This window comes from Sebastes fasciatus, chromosome 16 (assembly GCF_043250625.1).
Source record: "Sebastes fasciatus isolate fSebFas1 chromosome 16, fSebFas1.pri, whole genome shotgun sequence".
NCBI lineage: Eukaryota > Metazoa > Chordata > Actinopteri > Perciformes > Sebastidae > Sebastes > Sebastes fasciatus.
Genome location: NC_133810.1, coordinates 32,194,999 through 32,209,527, shown reverse-complemented (window position 1 = coordinate 32,209,527; position 14,529 = coordinate 32,194,999). Strand labels below are relative to the sequence as shown.

At 40.7% G+C, this 14,529-nt stretch overlaps 2 protein-coding genes across 2 annotated transcripts in view; one reads left to right on the top strand and one right to left on the bottom strand.

Annotated features, from left to right (window-relative positions):
• Positions 1-14,529, bottom strand: part of LOC141752673 (protein NLRC3-like) — a 782,294-nt gene that overhangs the window by 210,358 nt on the left and 557,407 nt on the right. The window lies entirely within an intron of this gene.
• Positions 8,486-13,574, top strand: LOC141752528 (collagenase 3-like). The gene is made up of 10 exons (XM_074610536.1): positions 8,486-8,645; positions 8,730-8,977; positions 9,069-9,270; positions 10,372-10,396; positions 11,330-11,458; positions 11,573-11,644; positions 12,154-12,345; positions 12,428-12,587; positions 12,669-12,772; positions 13,086-13,574. The coding sequence occupies exons 1-10, from the start codon at positions 8,532-8,534 to the stop codon at positions 13,193-13,195; spliced, it is 1,356 nt and encodes a 451-aa protein (XP_074466637.1). The 5' UTR covers positions 8,486-8,531; the 3' UTR covers positions 13,196-13,574.

Here is a 14,529-nt window from a genome sequence, read left to right as displayed (position 1 = left end):
GTCAGCCTGAGAGGTTAAACAGGAAAGGAAGAGTCACAGGCGAGACTGAGAGAACAGGAAGTAACACAGGGAGGAAACTGACTCAGACACTTTGAGAGTGAAGTAATACAATGTTGGATTAACACTCACCCTGCTTCAGTCTTCAGTCTTCAATCGTCAGCCCTCTTCTCAAAATGGAGTCTGGAATAACTAACTGAACTGGTTTCCTCTCTGTTCACCTGGATCAGTGGGGCTCCTCCTCTCTTCATTTACAGGAAACCTTTGACCTCAGAGTTTATCTACGAGTGTGTGTGTCATTTCTGTTGCACAATAAAATCATTTCTGAGTTGCAAGTCTTTTTCATGATCTAAACACAGTAGCCAGAAATGACACATCTTCCTTGCTCAATTAGTACAAGAACCTACATTTTGAAATGTATTATATTATTTTCTTATTAGTTATATTTGTATGTTTCTTCCACTATTTCATGTTTCAGCTTTTTTTATTTTTAAAAAAAGAGAAAAGACACAAGTAATATCCAGCAACCTGGATTTAGAAATATAATCCCAAATTCTCTACTAGTCAAATGTTTAAGTTACTAGTTTATTGAATTTCACACGTCAGTATTTCAGAGTTAGTAGAAGCTTATCGTTAATGAGTAACTTTAACAATAATGGATTTATATTTCCGTGTCACACTATCAAGTTACAGATTGACTAAAGAAACCGTCTCAACAGATAACGCCTAGCCTGACTGAGAAGATGATCATGCAGTATAAAGTTTAAATGTTTATATCTCATTCAAAAAGGAACTATGTTAGGGAAAACTGTCTGATAACAACATCCTCGAGTGTTTCCACCTGCAGCTCCTCTTCCTCCACATCTGAGCTGCTGACAAGAAAACACAGTTTAAACACCTCAAATTAAATCAGTAAAATAATATTACAACCTGTAGTGATCACAGTCTCTACATATATGTAGTCCTGTCACAGAGGAAAGTGAACCGACACACATTAGATTTAACATTTGTTCAATGTGATTTTCTTGCTAAATCAGTTTCTACTGTCTGTATTCACATCAGTGTGACTGATATGAGGTCAACTATTCACACCGTGAAGCAAAGAAACCCACTGCATTAAGAACACAACGAGCACAGATGAAGACCAAGAACTCCCAACACCTGCAGCTTCATCACATTCCTGCTGTTTCTAACAGAAACACACCTGCTAGGTGTTATTTACCTGCACTGTACGTAGACAAGGTTTCAGCCATAACTACCTGTACTGTAGGTGTCACAACTAACATTTATCAGACAATTAGACTCAACAACATGAACACAGTGATGCTGATCAGAGAGTATCAATCTGAATTATGATTATCAGCTGAAGAAACACCTCACTGATATTCATTATTAACATTATACAGGACAACCTGACATTTATTGATCAGAGTCAAACTGTTACAACTAAATATACCATTAAAGTTGAACCCAGACTGAGCTGTCTCACCTTAAACAAGCTGATTACTTTAAACACGGAATATCTTTGATTTATGAAGTAAAGCACTAATGTAATATCATATGAATGACAGCTAAAATCATACTTTTTGTTGTTAAAAACTACCTCAGGTTACTTCCAAAGCCAGTTTGTGATTATTAATAAAAACGTATTGTGTTGACAACTGTGCAGTGTTGGAGGAAGTATTCAGATCCTAAATAAATGTGCTAATACCACACTGTAAAAATACTCTGTTACAAGTAAAAGTCTTGCTTTGAAAATGTTACTTAAGTAAAAGTATGTAAGTATAATCAGGAAAATGTACTTTAAGTATTAAAAGAAAGAAAACGTCCCCTGTGACTGTTAAACTATGACATATTATATCATTAGATAGATTTATATATAATAAAATAATTAAAAAGGAAAAGCAGCAAATTGTCACATTTGTGAAGCTGGAACCATGAAATGATTTTACTTAAAAAATGACATAATCAAAAATAGTTATCAATTAATTTCAGTAAATCGATTAATAAGTTAATCGACTAATAGTTTCAGCTGTACATTTTCACATGTTTGTAAAGTAACTAGTAACTAAAGCTGTCAGATAAATGTAGAGCGTAAATGCAGATCAATGGAGTAAGAAGGACAACTTGTCCCTCTGAAATGTCCTGCAGTAGAAGTATAAAGTGGCATGAAAGTAAATGTACTTTCTAACACTGTAACTGTGTAACATTAGGCCATCAAATCAGCAGAAAAACAGGAGATTGATTTATAGAAAATAATCTATTTAAATCACAATATTAGTGAGAAAAATCACAGCTTGATATATTTGTTTAAAATGTTCAGCCCAACTAGCTGTGAAGTAATATTTAAATGTAAAGTGGTTGGTTAACTAGCTACAGCCTCAGTAACATGAGATCTATGTAACATCACCCAGAGAAGGATCTTAACGCCCCCTAGTGGCCACGGTCGGTAACTACACCTGCATCAATATCAAGTTAGAGGAATTACATACAAGACACACTTCCGGTTACATCCTTCAAAATAAAAGAGCAAGAGATGTAGTTATGCTCTTTGTCCACAGGAGGGCAGTGTGATTATGATTTTAATTATAATGATTGTGTCTAACTACAGCTGTTTAGGGTTAGGGTTAACAGTAGATTACTTGGTTGCTAGGCGCCGACGCGAGTGGCAGCCTGTCTTAGTAGCTCTCCGTGTTTCTACTTTCTTTGTTTTCTTTTTCGTTACTTTTAACTTTCTACTGCGCTTAGTTTTTGTCAGTGATAGTATACTGCACACTTTATGTAAATAGTTTCCTTTTTCACAGCCGTCTTATTTAGTTATTATATGTAGTTAGCCTGACAAACGGACATGATCGGACAACGGACGGTGTATTCATCTGAAGCGCTCCTCGCCTTTCGGGACCGAGTAGCAGCGCCACCGAAGGATTTACCTGCTGAGATACGGCGACACAGACGGGGATCAAGAGCCGGTGTGATCGTGAGGGGGAGGAGGGAGATTTAAACCCGTCCTGCCTTCAGTGATCATGGGCAATGTGAGATCTCTGGCCAACAAGACGGACGAGCTAGCAGCCCTGGTGAAAGACCAACGGGAATACCGAGAGTCCAGTGTGCTGTGCTTTACGGAGACATGGCTGAAGGGGATTATACCAGACTGCTTAGTGGAACCGGACGGCTTCACGGTGGTGCGAGCTGACAGAGACAAACAGAGCGGTAAACAGAAAGGCGGAGGGCTTGCTGTCTTTGTGAACTCCAGATGGTGTAATCCCAAACACATCACCGTAAAGGAGCGCATCTGTACCCCCAAGTGACGTCATCCACTCCACCGTCGCGGGACTACAGACGAGGCACCCCAGCGCATTCATCATTGTAAATGGTGATTTTAACCATGTGAGGGTCTCCAGAGCCCTGTCGAACTTCACCCAGTATGTGACCTGTAACACCAGACACAATAAGACCCTGGACCTGCTGTATGCCAACATTAAGGAGGCATACAGCGCCACTGTTCTCCCCCCCCTTGGCGGTTCAGACCACAACCTCATCAGGCTTGTGCCAACATACCAGCCTGATGTCAGGAGGCAGCCCGCCACCACCAGGACTGTTCAACAGTACCAACATACCAGCCTGATGTCAGGAGGCAGCCCGCCACCACCAGGACTGTTCAGCAGTACCAACATACAAGCCTGTTGTCAGGAGGCAGCCCGCCACCACCAGGACTGTTCAGCAGTACCAACATACCAGCCTGTTGTCAGGAGGCAGCCCGCCACCACCAGGACTGTTCAGCAGTACCAACATACCAGCCTGATGTCAGGAGGCAGCCCGCCACCACCAGGACTGTTCAGCAGTACCAACATACCAGCCTGATGTCAGGAGGCAGCCCGCCACCACCAGGACTGTTCAGCAGTACCAACATACAAGCCTGTTGTCAGGAGGCAGCCCGCCACCACCAGGACTGTTCAGCAGTACCAACATACCAGCCTGATGTCAGGAGGCAGCCCGCCACCACCAGGACTGTTCAGCAGTACCAACATACCAGCCTGATGTCAAGAGGCAGCCCGCCACCACCAGGACTGTTCAGCAGTACCAACATACCAGCCTGATGTCAGGAGGCAGCCCGCCACCACCAGGACTGTTCAACAGTACCAACATACCAGCCTGATGTCAGGAGGCAGCCCGCCACCACCAGGACTGTTCAACAGTGGTCAGTGGAAGTTGAGGAGGAGCTGAGGGAGTGTTACAGGTCAACAGACTGGGAGTTGTTTGACAGGGTCCACGGTGAGGACATCGATGGACTCTCCCACTGCATCACAGACTACATCAGGTTCTGTGAGGAGAGCATCGTACCCACCAAAAAGGTACGCTGCTTTCCTAACAACAAGCCCTGGATCAATGGGGACATTAAAGCCCTGTTGAACAGGAAGAAGAGGGCGTTCATGGCCGGGGACATTGAGGGGGCCAAGGTTCTGCAGCACCTCAAGCCCCTTGTGAGCGACTTCCGGGACCCCCTGCAGTTTGCATACCAGGAAAACATCGGTGTGGATGATGCCATCACCTACATGCTCCACAGAGCCTACACTCACCTGGAGAGGCCGCACAGCACTGTAAGAATATTGTTCTTTGACTTCTCCAGTGCCTTCAACACCATCCTGCCACTCCGGCTAGCTGAGAAGCTCTCAGCGATGCAGGTTGATCATGGCCTGGTGGCCTGGATTAAGGACTACCTCACCAGCAGACCACAGTATGTCAGACTACAGGGCAGCCTGTCAGATGTGCTGGTGAGCAACACCGGCGCCCCCCAAGGAACTGTGCTGTCTCCCTTCCTGTTCACCACCTACACCTCCGACTTTCGCTTCCACTCGGGTACGTGCCACCTACAGAAGTTCTCCGATGACTCCTCCATCGTCAGCTGCATCACAGATGACAACGAGGAGGAGTACAGAGCCCTGGTGGAGAACTTCATAGGGTGGTGTGATAGCAATCACCTCCAGCTCAACATTGGAAAGACCAAGGAGCTGGTGGTGGACTTCCGGCGGAGCACGAGGCCCCCAACTCCCATCACCATCCGAGGGGAGGAGGTGGAGGTGGTGGACACCTACAAGTTCCTGGGAGTACATATGAACAGTAGACTTGACTGGACTGATAACACCGAGGCCCTCTACAGGAAGGGACAGAGCAAACTGTTCTTCCTGAGGAGGCTCAGGTCTTTTAATGTATGCAATAGGCTGCTGCAGATGTTTTACCAGTCTGTAGTAGCCAGTGTTCTCTTTTTTGCTGTGGTATGTTGGGGGGGTAACATGAACACAAGGGATGCCAACAGACTGAACAGGCTGGTGAGGAAGGCTGGCTCTGTGGTTGGATCTGAGCTGGACGGTCTGGAGGTGGTGGCAGACGGCAGGATGAGGAGGAAGCTGGACGCTATCCTGGAAAACCCCTTCCACCCCCTCCATGATGAGCTAGTCAAGATGAGGAGCACCTTCAGCCACAGACTCGTCCCTCCTCGGCACAACACAAAGCGCCTGGGTCAGTCCTTCATGCTGGTAGCCATCAGGCTCCACAACCAAGGCTGACCCCCATATGACAACTATTAGGACTTTTAAGAAATGTAAACATGCACTATCTGGCGCACTTTACACTCACTTTACACTATACATCCTATATACCACTTTATTGCTGACTGCACATATGTACATATTACATTTATTTATTTATTTATTTATTGTACATTCTACATTTATTTATTGACGGACTGTACACACTATGTTCACCCATTCACTCTGTATCTTTTATATCTCTATTATTGTCTTTAGAATTTTTGTATACCTTTACCTCTCCTGTGATTCACTCTGTTTGCTGATGTTGCTGCTTTGACACCTGAATTTCCCTCCGGGGATTAATAAAGGTTCATCTTATCTTATCTTATAAAGAAACATATAAAGAAAACTTTAAAAGACAGACAAACTGTTATTTATGTGTATTTATGTTGTTAGTAAACTGTACAGGTAATATGGTGTGGCTAAAGTAATGGAGAGTGAGAGCTCTTGGTTTTTCTGAGGATCTTTGTTAAGAGGTGCTGTTCTCATTGGCTGGCCTTCGATGACGTCGCTGCTGCGGATTGGCTGAGGACGGCGGGGTTGGCCAATTTAACTTCCGGGTAAACAAACAGCTGATAGCAGGTCGATGGCTGTCAGCTGTTTTTGCCAAAATAGTAATAATAATAACACAATAAACTGATTAAAAGTGAAGCCGAAATAACTACATAATGATGCGGATTAGTAAAAAGTCTAAATTCATGCTTTGTCAGGTCTGTTACCATGACGACAAGCAAACAACTTTTAAATTGCTTGTTTTCTGAATGGAGTCTGGTATGTATATATTGTTACACACCACTTATGTGATGAATGCTTTTGATACACATGCTTTAAAGTTCCATATTTAAAAAAGTCAGATTTTCATGTCTTTTATATTATAAAGCAGGTTTAAGTGCTTTATATAAATACTGTTAAACTATCAAAACGCTCAATAAACGGAGAAATACACACAGCCCGTATTCAGAAATTGTGTGTTTGAAACAAGCCGTCAGGATTTTTGTCCATTTGTGATGTCACAAATATACAATATTTAGATCATCACACGGTTTTAAACGTAAACATTCTAAATGTGTCTCAGTTTATTTCCTGTTGCAGTGTATGTAAATAACATCAGCTGACAGGAAGTAAACATGGACCCAAGCTGTTGCCTAGCAACGCAATTCCTTTGAAATGAGCTAAAACGGAGCGTTTCAGACAGACAGTGAATACAGGTATATTCAGGCAGACAGGACGAGGAAAATAAAGTTGTTTTTTTTTAACATTACAGCATGTAAACATGTTCTAGTAGAAACACAAAACACAAGTATGAACCTGACAATGAGCACGATATGGGACCTTTAATAAAAAACTTGAAATACTTTTAACCTTGCATACTGTATGTCATGCTCATACCTTTCACCTTGTATAGAATGTATAATATACTGAGTAGTAAATGTTATCATTTACTAGTGTATTCTCCTGTTTGTATTGATTCTTGTTTTGAGTTGTTTGGTGGATCGGATGATTGAACTCTCTATCAGTAACAAGGAACAATAAATACACTGTTTACCAATGGCAGAGAATTTTGGCAAATGTTTCTTGGGCGCTACCCACATAATCAGCTGTGCTGCTCATCCCACAAATGCATGATCCTTACAAGTTAGACATCATTGTGAAGGTAAATAAACAGGCTTTCCAACCATGTAAAATACAATGACAATCAGCATTGTAACAACAACATTGTTAATTGTAATTGCTTCTTAACTGAATGACCAGAGAGTGTTTATTAAATAATTTCTCCAACAATATATATAAATATATATTTATATTATATATTTATATTTATATATATATATTTTATATATATATATATTTATATATATATATATATATATTTATATTTATTTATATATATGCATCATGGTTAATTGGTCACAGATTTTGTAGGCAAAATGCTAAGATTTATATTTAGTAGTAGTAGTAAATAAATAAATAAATAATAAACAATCAGGTCCTTTTGATGAGTATTTTATTATTATTATTTCACAATATATATATAATGGCTAAGATGCTGCTTTTCTATTGCAACACTTTCATCACTTCTTGCATTTACTGGGCGGTTTACCTGAAGACATAATAAGTTGCACAATGAAGACATGTAGTGCTCCTCCCAGGGTCCAGAGTTAGGAAACAGCAATCACAATGTAGTTTTCCACTAACAATGTTGTTAACAAATGTTACACAAATAGATACATAAAGATATATATATATATATATATATATATATATATATATATATATATAAAGAAGTGATTTTACATTTACAGAATAAACTGACCCATGTCATAAAATGATGAATATTGACCCAACTATAAACCTGATACAGCTGTTGTGACGTAGTTGGTGAGTATAGAGTTGTACGGTGACCTGTGGCATCTGCACATACTATACCTGTCAGAAGGACTTCATGACATGACGCAGCTTGTCTGTTTTCTTGCACAGAGCACATCACTGTCCTGTCAGTAGCAACAGTAGCCTGAGGGGTTAGAGGAGACATAAAGACTGTTGAATTCACGACAGACTGCCGGAAAAACCTGAATAAAATATCAGAATATGGCTCAGAATATAAGCTTAAGCAACAGATAGAGAAGTCATGGTACCTTGACCAGCTGCTCCTGTTAATGCTGTATGTATGAGTATCACTTCCATATCACTTATTTTATTTAAAGGATAGTTTCTGTATTGACATGTCATGTGTCATCATGGGGGATTTTTCTTGTCTTGGCTGAGCAATCAAAGCCAATCTCCTCCTTGTCATCCATAAATGGAATACTTCTTCTTGAGTCACTGAGGTAGTTAGTTGCTCAAGACGCCCACTCCTCCAACAACGCGTCTACTCCTCCTCAGCCTGTATATATATAACAGCTGACTCCAGCAACGCAAACACAAGTCACATTAAAGTGAGGAAGCATGAGGTCTTGCAGTCTGTGCATCGTACTGAGCCTACTGGCACTCACAGTTTACTGTGTGCCTACAACACCACCACCACCACCGGTCACTGTGCAGGATGAAGGCTTTGCAGAGGTGTGTATGTTTACATGCATGTGTTCTCACTACTTTGCTTTTAAGATGTGCATTTTGGGGACTTTTCTCACCTTCATTTTACAGAACTACCTGAAGAACTTCTTCAACCTGACAGAGGAGAGAGGTCCAGCCACCAGACGGGGGATCAGCCCGGTGAGCAGGAAGCTGAGTGAGATGCAGAGATTCTTCGGTCTCCAGATCACCGGGACGCTGGACGCCGACACTGTGGTGATGATGAAGAAGGCCCGCTGTGGCGTCCCGGACGGCAACATCGCCCGTTTCTCCACGTTTGGAAGTAACCTCAAGTGGGAGAAAAAGAGCCTTACCTACAGGTGAACTGATCTGAAGTGAGAAAGTAAAGTGTGAGAGAGTAATATCATAGTAAGTCTAACTAATAATTCTTCTTGACTATTTGTCTGACAGGATAGTGACCTACACACGTGACATGCCTGTGTCAGAGATAGATGACTCCATAGAGAAGGCGCTGCAGGTCTGGGCCAAGGTCACTCCTCTGAGATTCACAAAGATCAGCAGTGGCACCGCTGACATCATGATCTCCTTCGGCAGCCGATGTGAGTACAGAATGAGTTTCAGAGGTGGAAGAAGTACTCAGATCCTTTATTTAATAAAAGCAGAAAAAGTCTAAAAATACTCCATTACAAGTAAAAGTCCTGTATTCTCAGTGTTAATTATCAAAAGTACTCACTATGCAGAATGGCAGAGTGTTTAATTATTAATATTATATTATATTATATTATATTGTATTGTATTGTATTATATTATATCATATTATATTACATTATATTATATCATATTATATTATATGATATTATATCATATTATATTACATTATATTATATCATATTATATTATATGATATTATATTATATCAATTATATCATATTATATTATATTATGTTATATTATATTATATTGTATTGTATTATATTGTATTATATTATGTTATATCATATATTATATTATGTTATATTATATTATATTATATCATATTATATTATATTGTATTATATTATATTATATCATGTTATGTTATATTATATTGTATTATATTATATTATATTATATTATATCATATTATATTATATTATGTTATATTATATTGTATTGTATTATATTATATTATATTATGTTATATTATATTATGTTATATTATATCATATTATATTATATTATGTTATATTATATTATATTATATTATATTATATCATATTATATTATATTATGTTATATTATATTGTATTATATTATATTATATTATATTATATTATATTATATTATATTATGTTATATTGTATTATATTATATTATATTATACTGTATATTAAAATAGTGCTGCATCATATTTTACATACTCTTCATGTACAGCATGTTGCATGGAAACTCTTGATCTCAAAAATAACTAGTAACTAAACACATCAAATAAATGTAGTGAGGTATAAGTATGATATTTCCATCTGAAACATTGTGGACTAGAAGTATAAAGTAGCATGAAATTTAAATACTCCAGTAAAGTACACACACCTCAAGTAATGTACTTTAATATTTACCACTGATAACTTGAGCTTGTTGATCTGCTATGGTGCGTATTTGGGTGGCATATCCCTTAATTACTGGCAATGCAGTGCAGTTACATAATGTACCGTATATCACTCAACATAACAAAGAGACAACAATCATTCCACTGGTGGCGTGCTGGTGCCTGCAGGAACCATCTTTACCATGTGTTAAGGGTTAAGAGGGTGTTGAAAAAGGCTGGTTGTGATATCCCACAAAGAAAACTTAGCTATACAGAAGACATTTGTGTTGTGGGGTAAAATAGCAACGATGCATTTGGAACAGCCAGTTCTGAGTTTATGAAAATACAAGAAGTGTAGAGCAGGAGTCAGCAACCTGCGTCTCTTCAGCTCCTCTCCAGCGGCTCCCTGTGGATTTATAAACATGGAAATGAATAACTGTTTTTTTGTTTACATTTTAATTTTTATTTATCGTTGTTGTAGGTCTATGGTACGACGGGACGACGGAGTATTAGGGCCACATTAAGGAGAAATAATAAATCTGAGATTTAGAGAATAAAGTCATAGGTTTATGAGAAAAAAAGTTTGTATTTTTTTCTCTTAATATTACGACTTTTTTCTAATAAAATTATGACTTTATTTGCGTAATATTAAAAAATGTTCCCGTAAAGTTATGACTTTTTTCTCATAATATCACAACTTTTTTCTCGTAATATTCTGACTTTATTGTGTAAATCTCAGATGTTTTTTCCCTCAATGTGGTCCTAATACTCCGTAGTACATTGTCTCTTTGGCCCTCACTGCATTAGACTTATATACTATATACTTAGACTATAAACTGCGTTACCTTCATCACAATGATCACATGTTTTGCGGCTCCAGACAGATTTTCTTTTTTGCCTAAAATGGCTCTTTTGATAGTAAAGGTTGCTGACCCCTGGTTTGGAGAAAACAACATTAGACCGTGGTAGAAATGCGGACAACAGTGGACTGAAGGAACCTTTTAGTTCCTGGGACTAAAAGTGGAAACCCAGCATTAAGAACGTACATTTAAAGCTGCAGTGGGTAGAATTGGAGCAACGTTTTGCCCAATGATGGCAAAATAATACTGCCTGCTGCTGGTTCTGACGTGAGGTTTCTTGTTAACAGCACATGGTGATTATTACCCCTTTGACGGCCCTGATGGCACTCTTGCCCACGCCTTCGCCCCGGCCCCCGGCATCAGAGGAGATGCTCCTTTTGATGATGATGAGACCTTCACTTTCCGCTCAAACAGAGGTGAGTTTGTTATTGACGCTCAGCATGTCTGTTTTTACTTGTCAGCGTGAAAGGATATAATTATGGAGAGAGGAGCTGTAACTAACCTGTAGTTCTGTGTATTCTCTGCTGCAGGCTACGTCCTCTTCATGGTGGCTGCCCATGAGTTCGGCCACTCCCTGGGCTTGTCTCACTCTGATGATTCCGGTGCTCTCATGTACCCCACTGGGCCGGGATCCTACCTCAGCCGCCCGCACCGGCCCTCACTTTCATTGCGCCCACGGGGTTTTGCTTGCACCCTCTGACTCGCGCGTGCGTCAGACTCCTTGGGTCGGGTGGGTTGCCGACATCGCTGCAGACCCATGGGGCCTTTTATGTGGGCCGAGCCCCGATCTGGCGGCACGACGCGCTTGGGGCGCACTGAAAACAGCCCGCCCCGGTTGACAGTCGCACCGGGAGCAGGGGGCCCCGTCTCTCCCCGGTGGGGAGAGAGGGTGCAGCAAGCACTTTGTCTGCGAGCCACCTTCGCCCCGAGCCTTTCCAAGCTGGCATAGAGCCCGTCGTGGCGCACCGCCTCGTATGCGGTACTCCCCAGCCTGCCGTGTGTCGCTCACGCCCTCCAGCTGGCTGTTAACGAGGGTCTTTTGGCACAGAGAAGTACTCGTATCGGTACTCGGTATCGGAGAGTACCCAAATGTAAGTACTTGTACTCGGTGCATCCCTAGTTCTCACCATAAGTGGCTTCATGTGCATAATGTTCTTGTGTGTTCTCAGCTTCTTCTGGCGGAGTTACCCTCAGAGCAACACACCTCAGCAAAGTCTCATCACAAACTTCTGGCCCAACGCCCCCACCAGCATCAACGCCGCTTATGAAAGCCGACACTCAGATAAAGTCTTTCTCTTTAAAGGTACGTGTTCTTCTGATCTACCCGAGGCTCCGATCTGAAAGCATTTTCAAAGTTTACCTCAATCATCTTTTCCTGCCTGCAGGTCGTAAAGTGTGGGCTTTCAGGGGCTACGACCTCGTGCATGGCTATCCTAAAAAACTCACCAGCGTTGGTCTGCCTAGACGCGTGAAGAAGATCGACGCGGCCCTCTATGACGTGCAATCTGGCAAGACTCTGTTCTTTGAAGGCGACATTTACTACAGGTGTGTTGAGAGTATATACACTGGTATTCAGTATTTTTAACCTTTATTGAATGTATCTAACTGCTGTCTGTGTTTCCTCAGTTACGATGAGGCCAGAAAGACGATGGACCAGGGTTTCCCCAAGCGAGTGGATCAGACCTTCTCCGGCCTGAGCGGCAGGGTGACTGCAGCTTTCCAGTACAGAGGTGAGCAGCAGTCAAAGCTGACCTAAAGTTTTCCATGTCAAAACAACTGAAATGAGATATTCAGACCCGTCTTTAATGTTTTCAGCCTAAAAAGAAAAGGGACATTTTTGGGGGAAGTGTGCTTAAAAGCTTTTCTTGCTGAGAGTTACATGAGAAGACCGATACCACTTTATTTAATGGACAAACATGAGAGTGGGTGGCATCAATCTTCTCGTCTAATTCTGGACAACAAAGAGATTCAAATATTCACAAAAATGAAAAAAATATTCCTTTTAACCAGCACAGAAACTAACCTTGAGTCTGTGGTCTGCAGGTTTTACGTACATCTACAGCGGACCCTACATGTTTGAGTACAACCTGAGGACCGGGAGGTTGTACCGCGTGCTGAGGAACAGCTACTTCCTGCGCTGCACTAACTTCTAGAGCACTTTAAATAGTGGAAAGCTGTTTATGTAGCCACTCTGAATGAGAATGAATGTACACTAACAGTGTTAAAATAGGTCATTTTAAATATTTATATTATTCAAAATATTACACATTTAATTCTATGAAATTAATTTAGAGCTGTAGTATATAAATGAAATGTGATGTTATTTTTATATATTGTCTTGAAGATGTTCCTTCAAGACAGCAAGTCCACTTGCATTTGACCACTTACTACTGGTGCTGCTGTTCTTTATATCTGTAGTGTAATGATGCGACAGATGACCTGGAAAGCTTTGGATGTGTGTGTGTAATCAATGCATTTTAATAATTCATTTTATTGATATGTAATTGGACAATAAAACCATGGATTACCAAAGGTCTTATAAAGGTCTTGCAAATTAATACAATTAATACAACATAAATACAAAAATCAACCTTTTGTAAAAGCCCCTTTCGTTCTGTGATGGTATACCACCACTTATGCTGTTATTCCACGAGGCCAGCGGTCAGCAACCTGCGTCTCTTCAGCTCCTCTCCAGCGGCTCCCTGTGGATTTATAAACATGGAAATGAATAACTGTTTTTTGTTTACATTTTTATTTTTATTTATCATTGTTGTAGGTCTATGGTACGACGGTACGACGGAGTATTAGGGCCACATTGAGGAAAAATAAATTAATCTGAGATTTAGAGAATAAAGTCATAATTTCGTAGTATCCGGTTGGAGTACTGGAGGTTGTGTGTTTGATCCTTATATGACACAATGGGTTTTGAGGTCTTACTTCAAATAAACAAGTCAAATACAAAAAGAAACAATACATCAACGTATCTGGTGAGATAGCTCAGTGTGGTAGATAACTGGACGGAATACCTGCTTGGAATACTGGAGGTTGTAGGTTCCATCCTTATTTGGCACGATGAGTTTTGAGGTCTTACTTCAAATAAACAAGTCAAATACAATAGCAAACACCGCATCAGTGTATCTGCTCAGATAGCTCAGTGTGGTAGATAACTGCTCGTAGTATCCGGTTGGAATACTGGAGGTTGTGGGTTCGATCCTTATGTGACACAGTCTGTTTTCAGGTCTAACTTCTAATGACCAAGTCAAATATACCAAGAGAACAGTCCTCACTGCGTGTGGCATTGGTGGCTGGGTTGCTGAGTTCTGGTTCGGGCTGCGGCAGATCGGGGTTCAATCCCTACCCTCATCAGTGTCCGGTGCCCGACAGTGGTGTGAGACGAGCGTCTCCTCCCAGGGTTTACCAGAGATACAACTGAGGGGTTATGCATCATGTTAAATATTTATGTGATATTAAATGCGAAGTATAAATA

What these genes read in the sequence shown, in the direction of transcription:
- LOC141752528 (XM_074610536.1), top strand. Translation starts at nt 8,532, where the DNA reads ATGAGGTCTTGCAGTCTGTGCATCGTACTGAGCCTACTGGCACTCACA. An exon ending in AAAAAGAGCCTTACCTACAG is followed by an intron (nt 8,978 to 9,068) that starts GTGAACTGATCT and finishes TTTGTCTGACAG; the next exon opens with GATAGTGACCTACACACGTG. An exon ending in ATCTTTACCATGTGTTAAGG is followed by an intron (nt 10,397 to 11,329) that starts GTTAAGAGGGTG and finishes TCTTGTTAACAG; the next exon opens with CACATGGTGATTATTACCCC.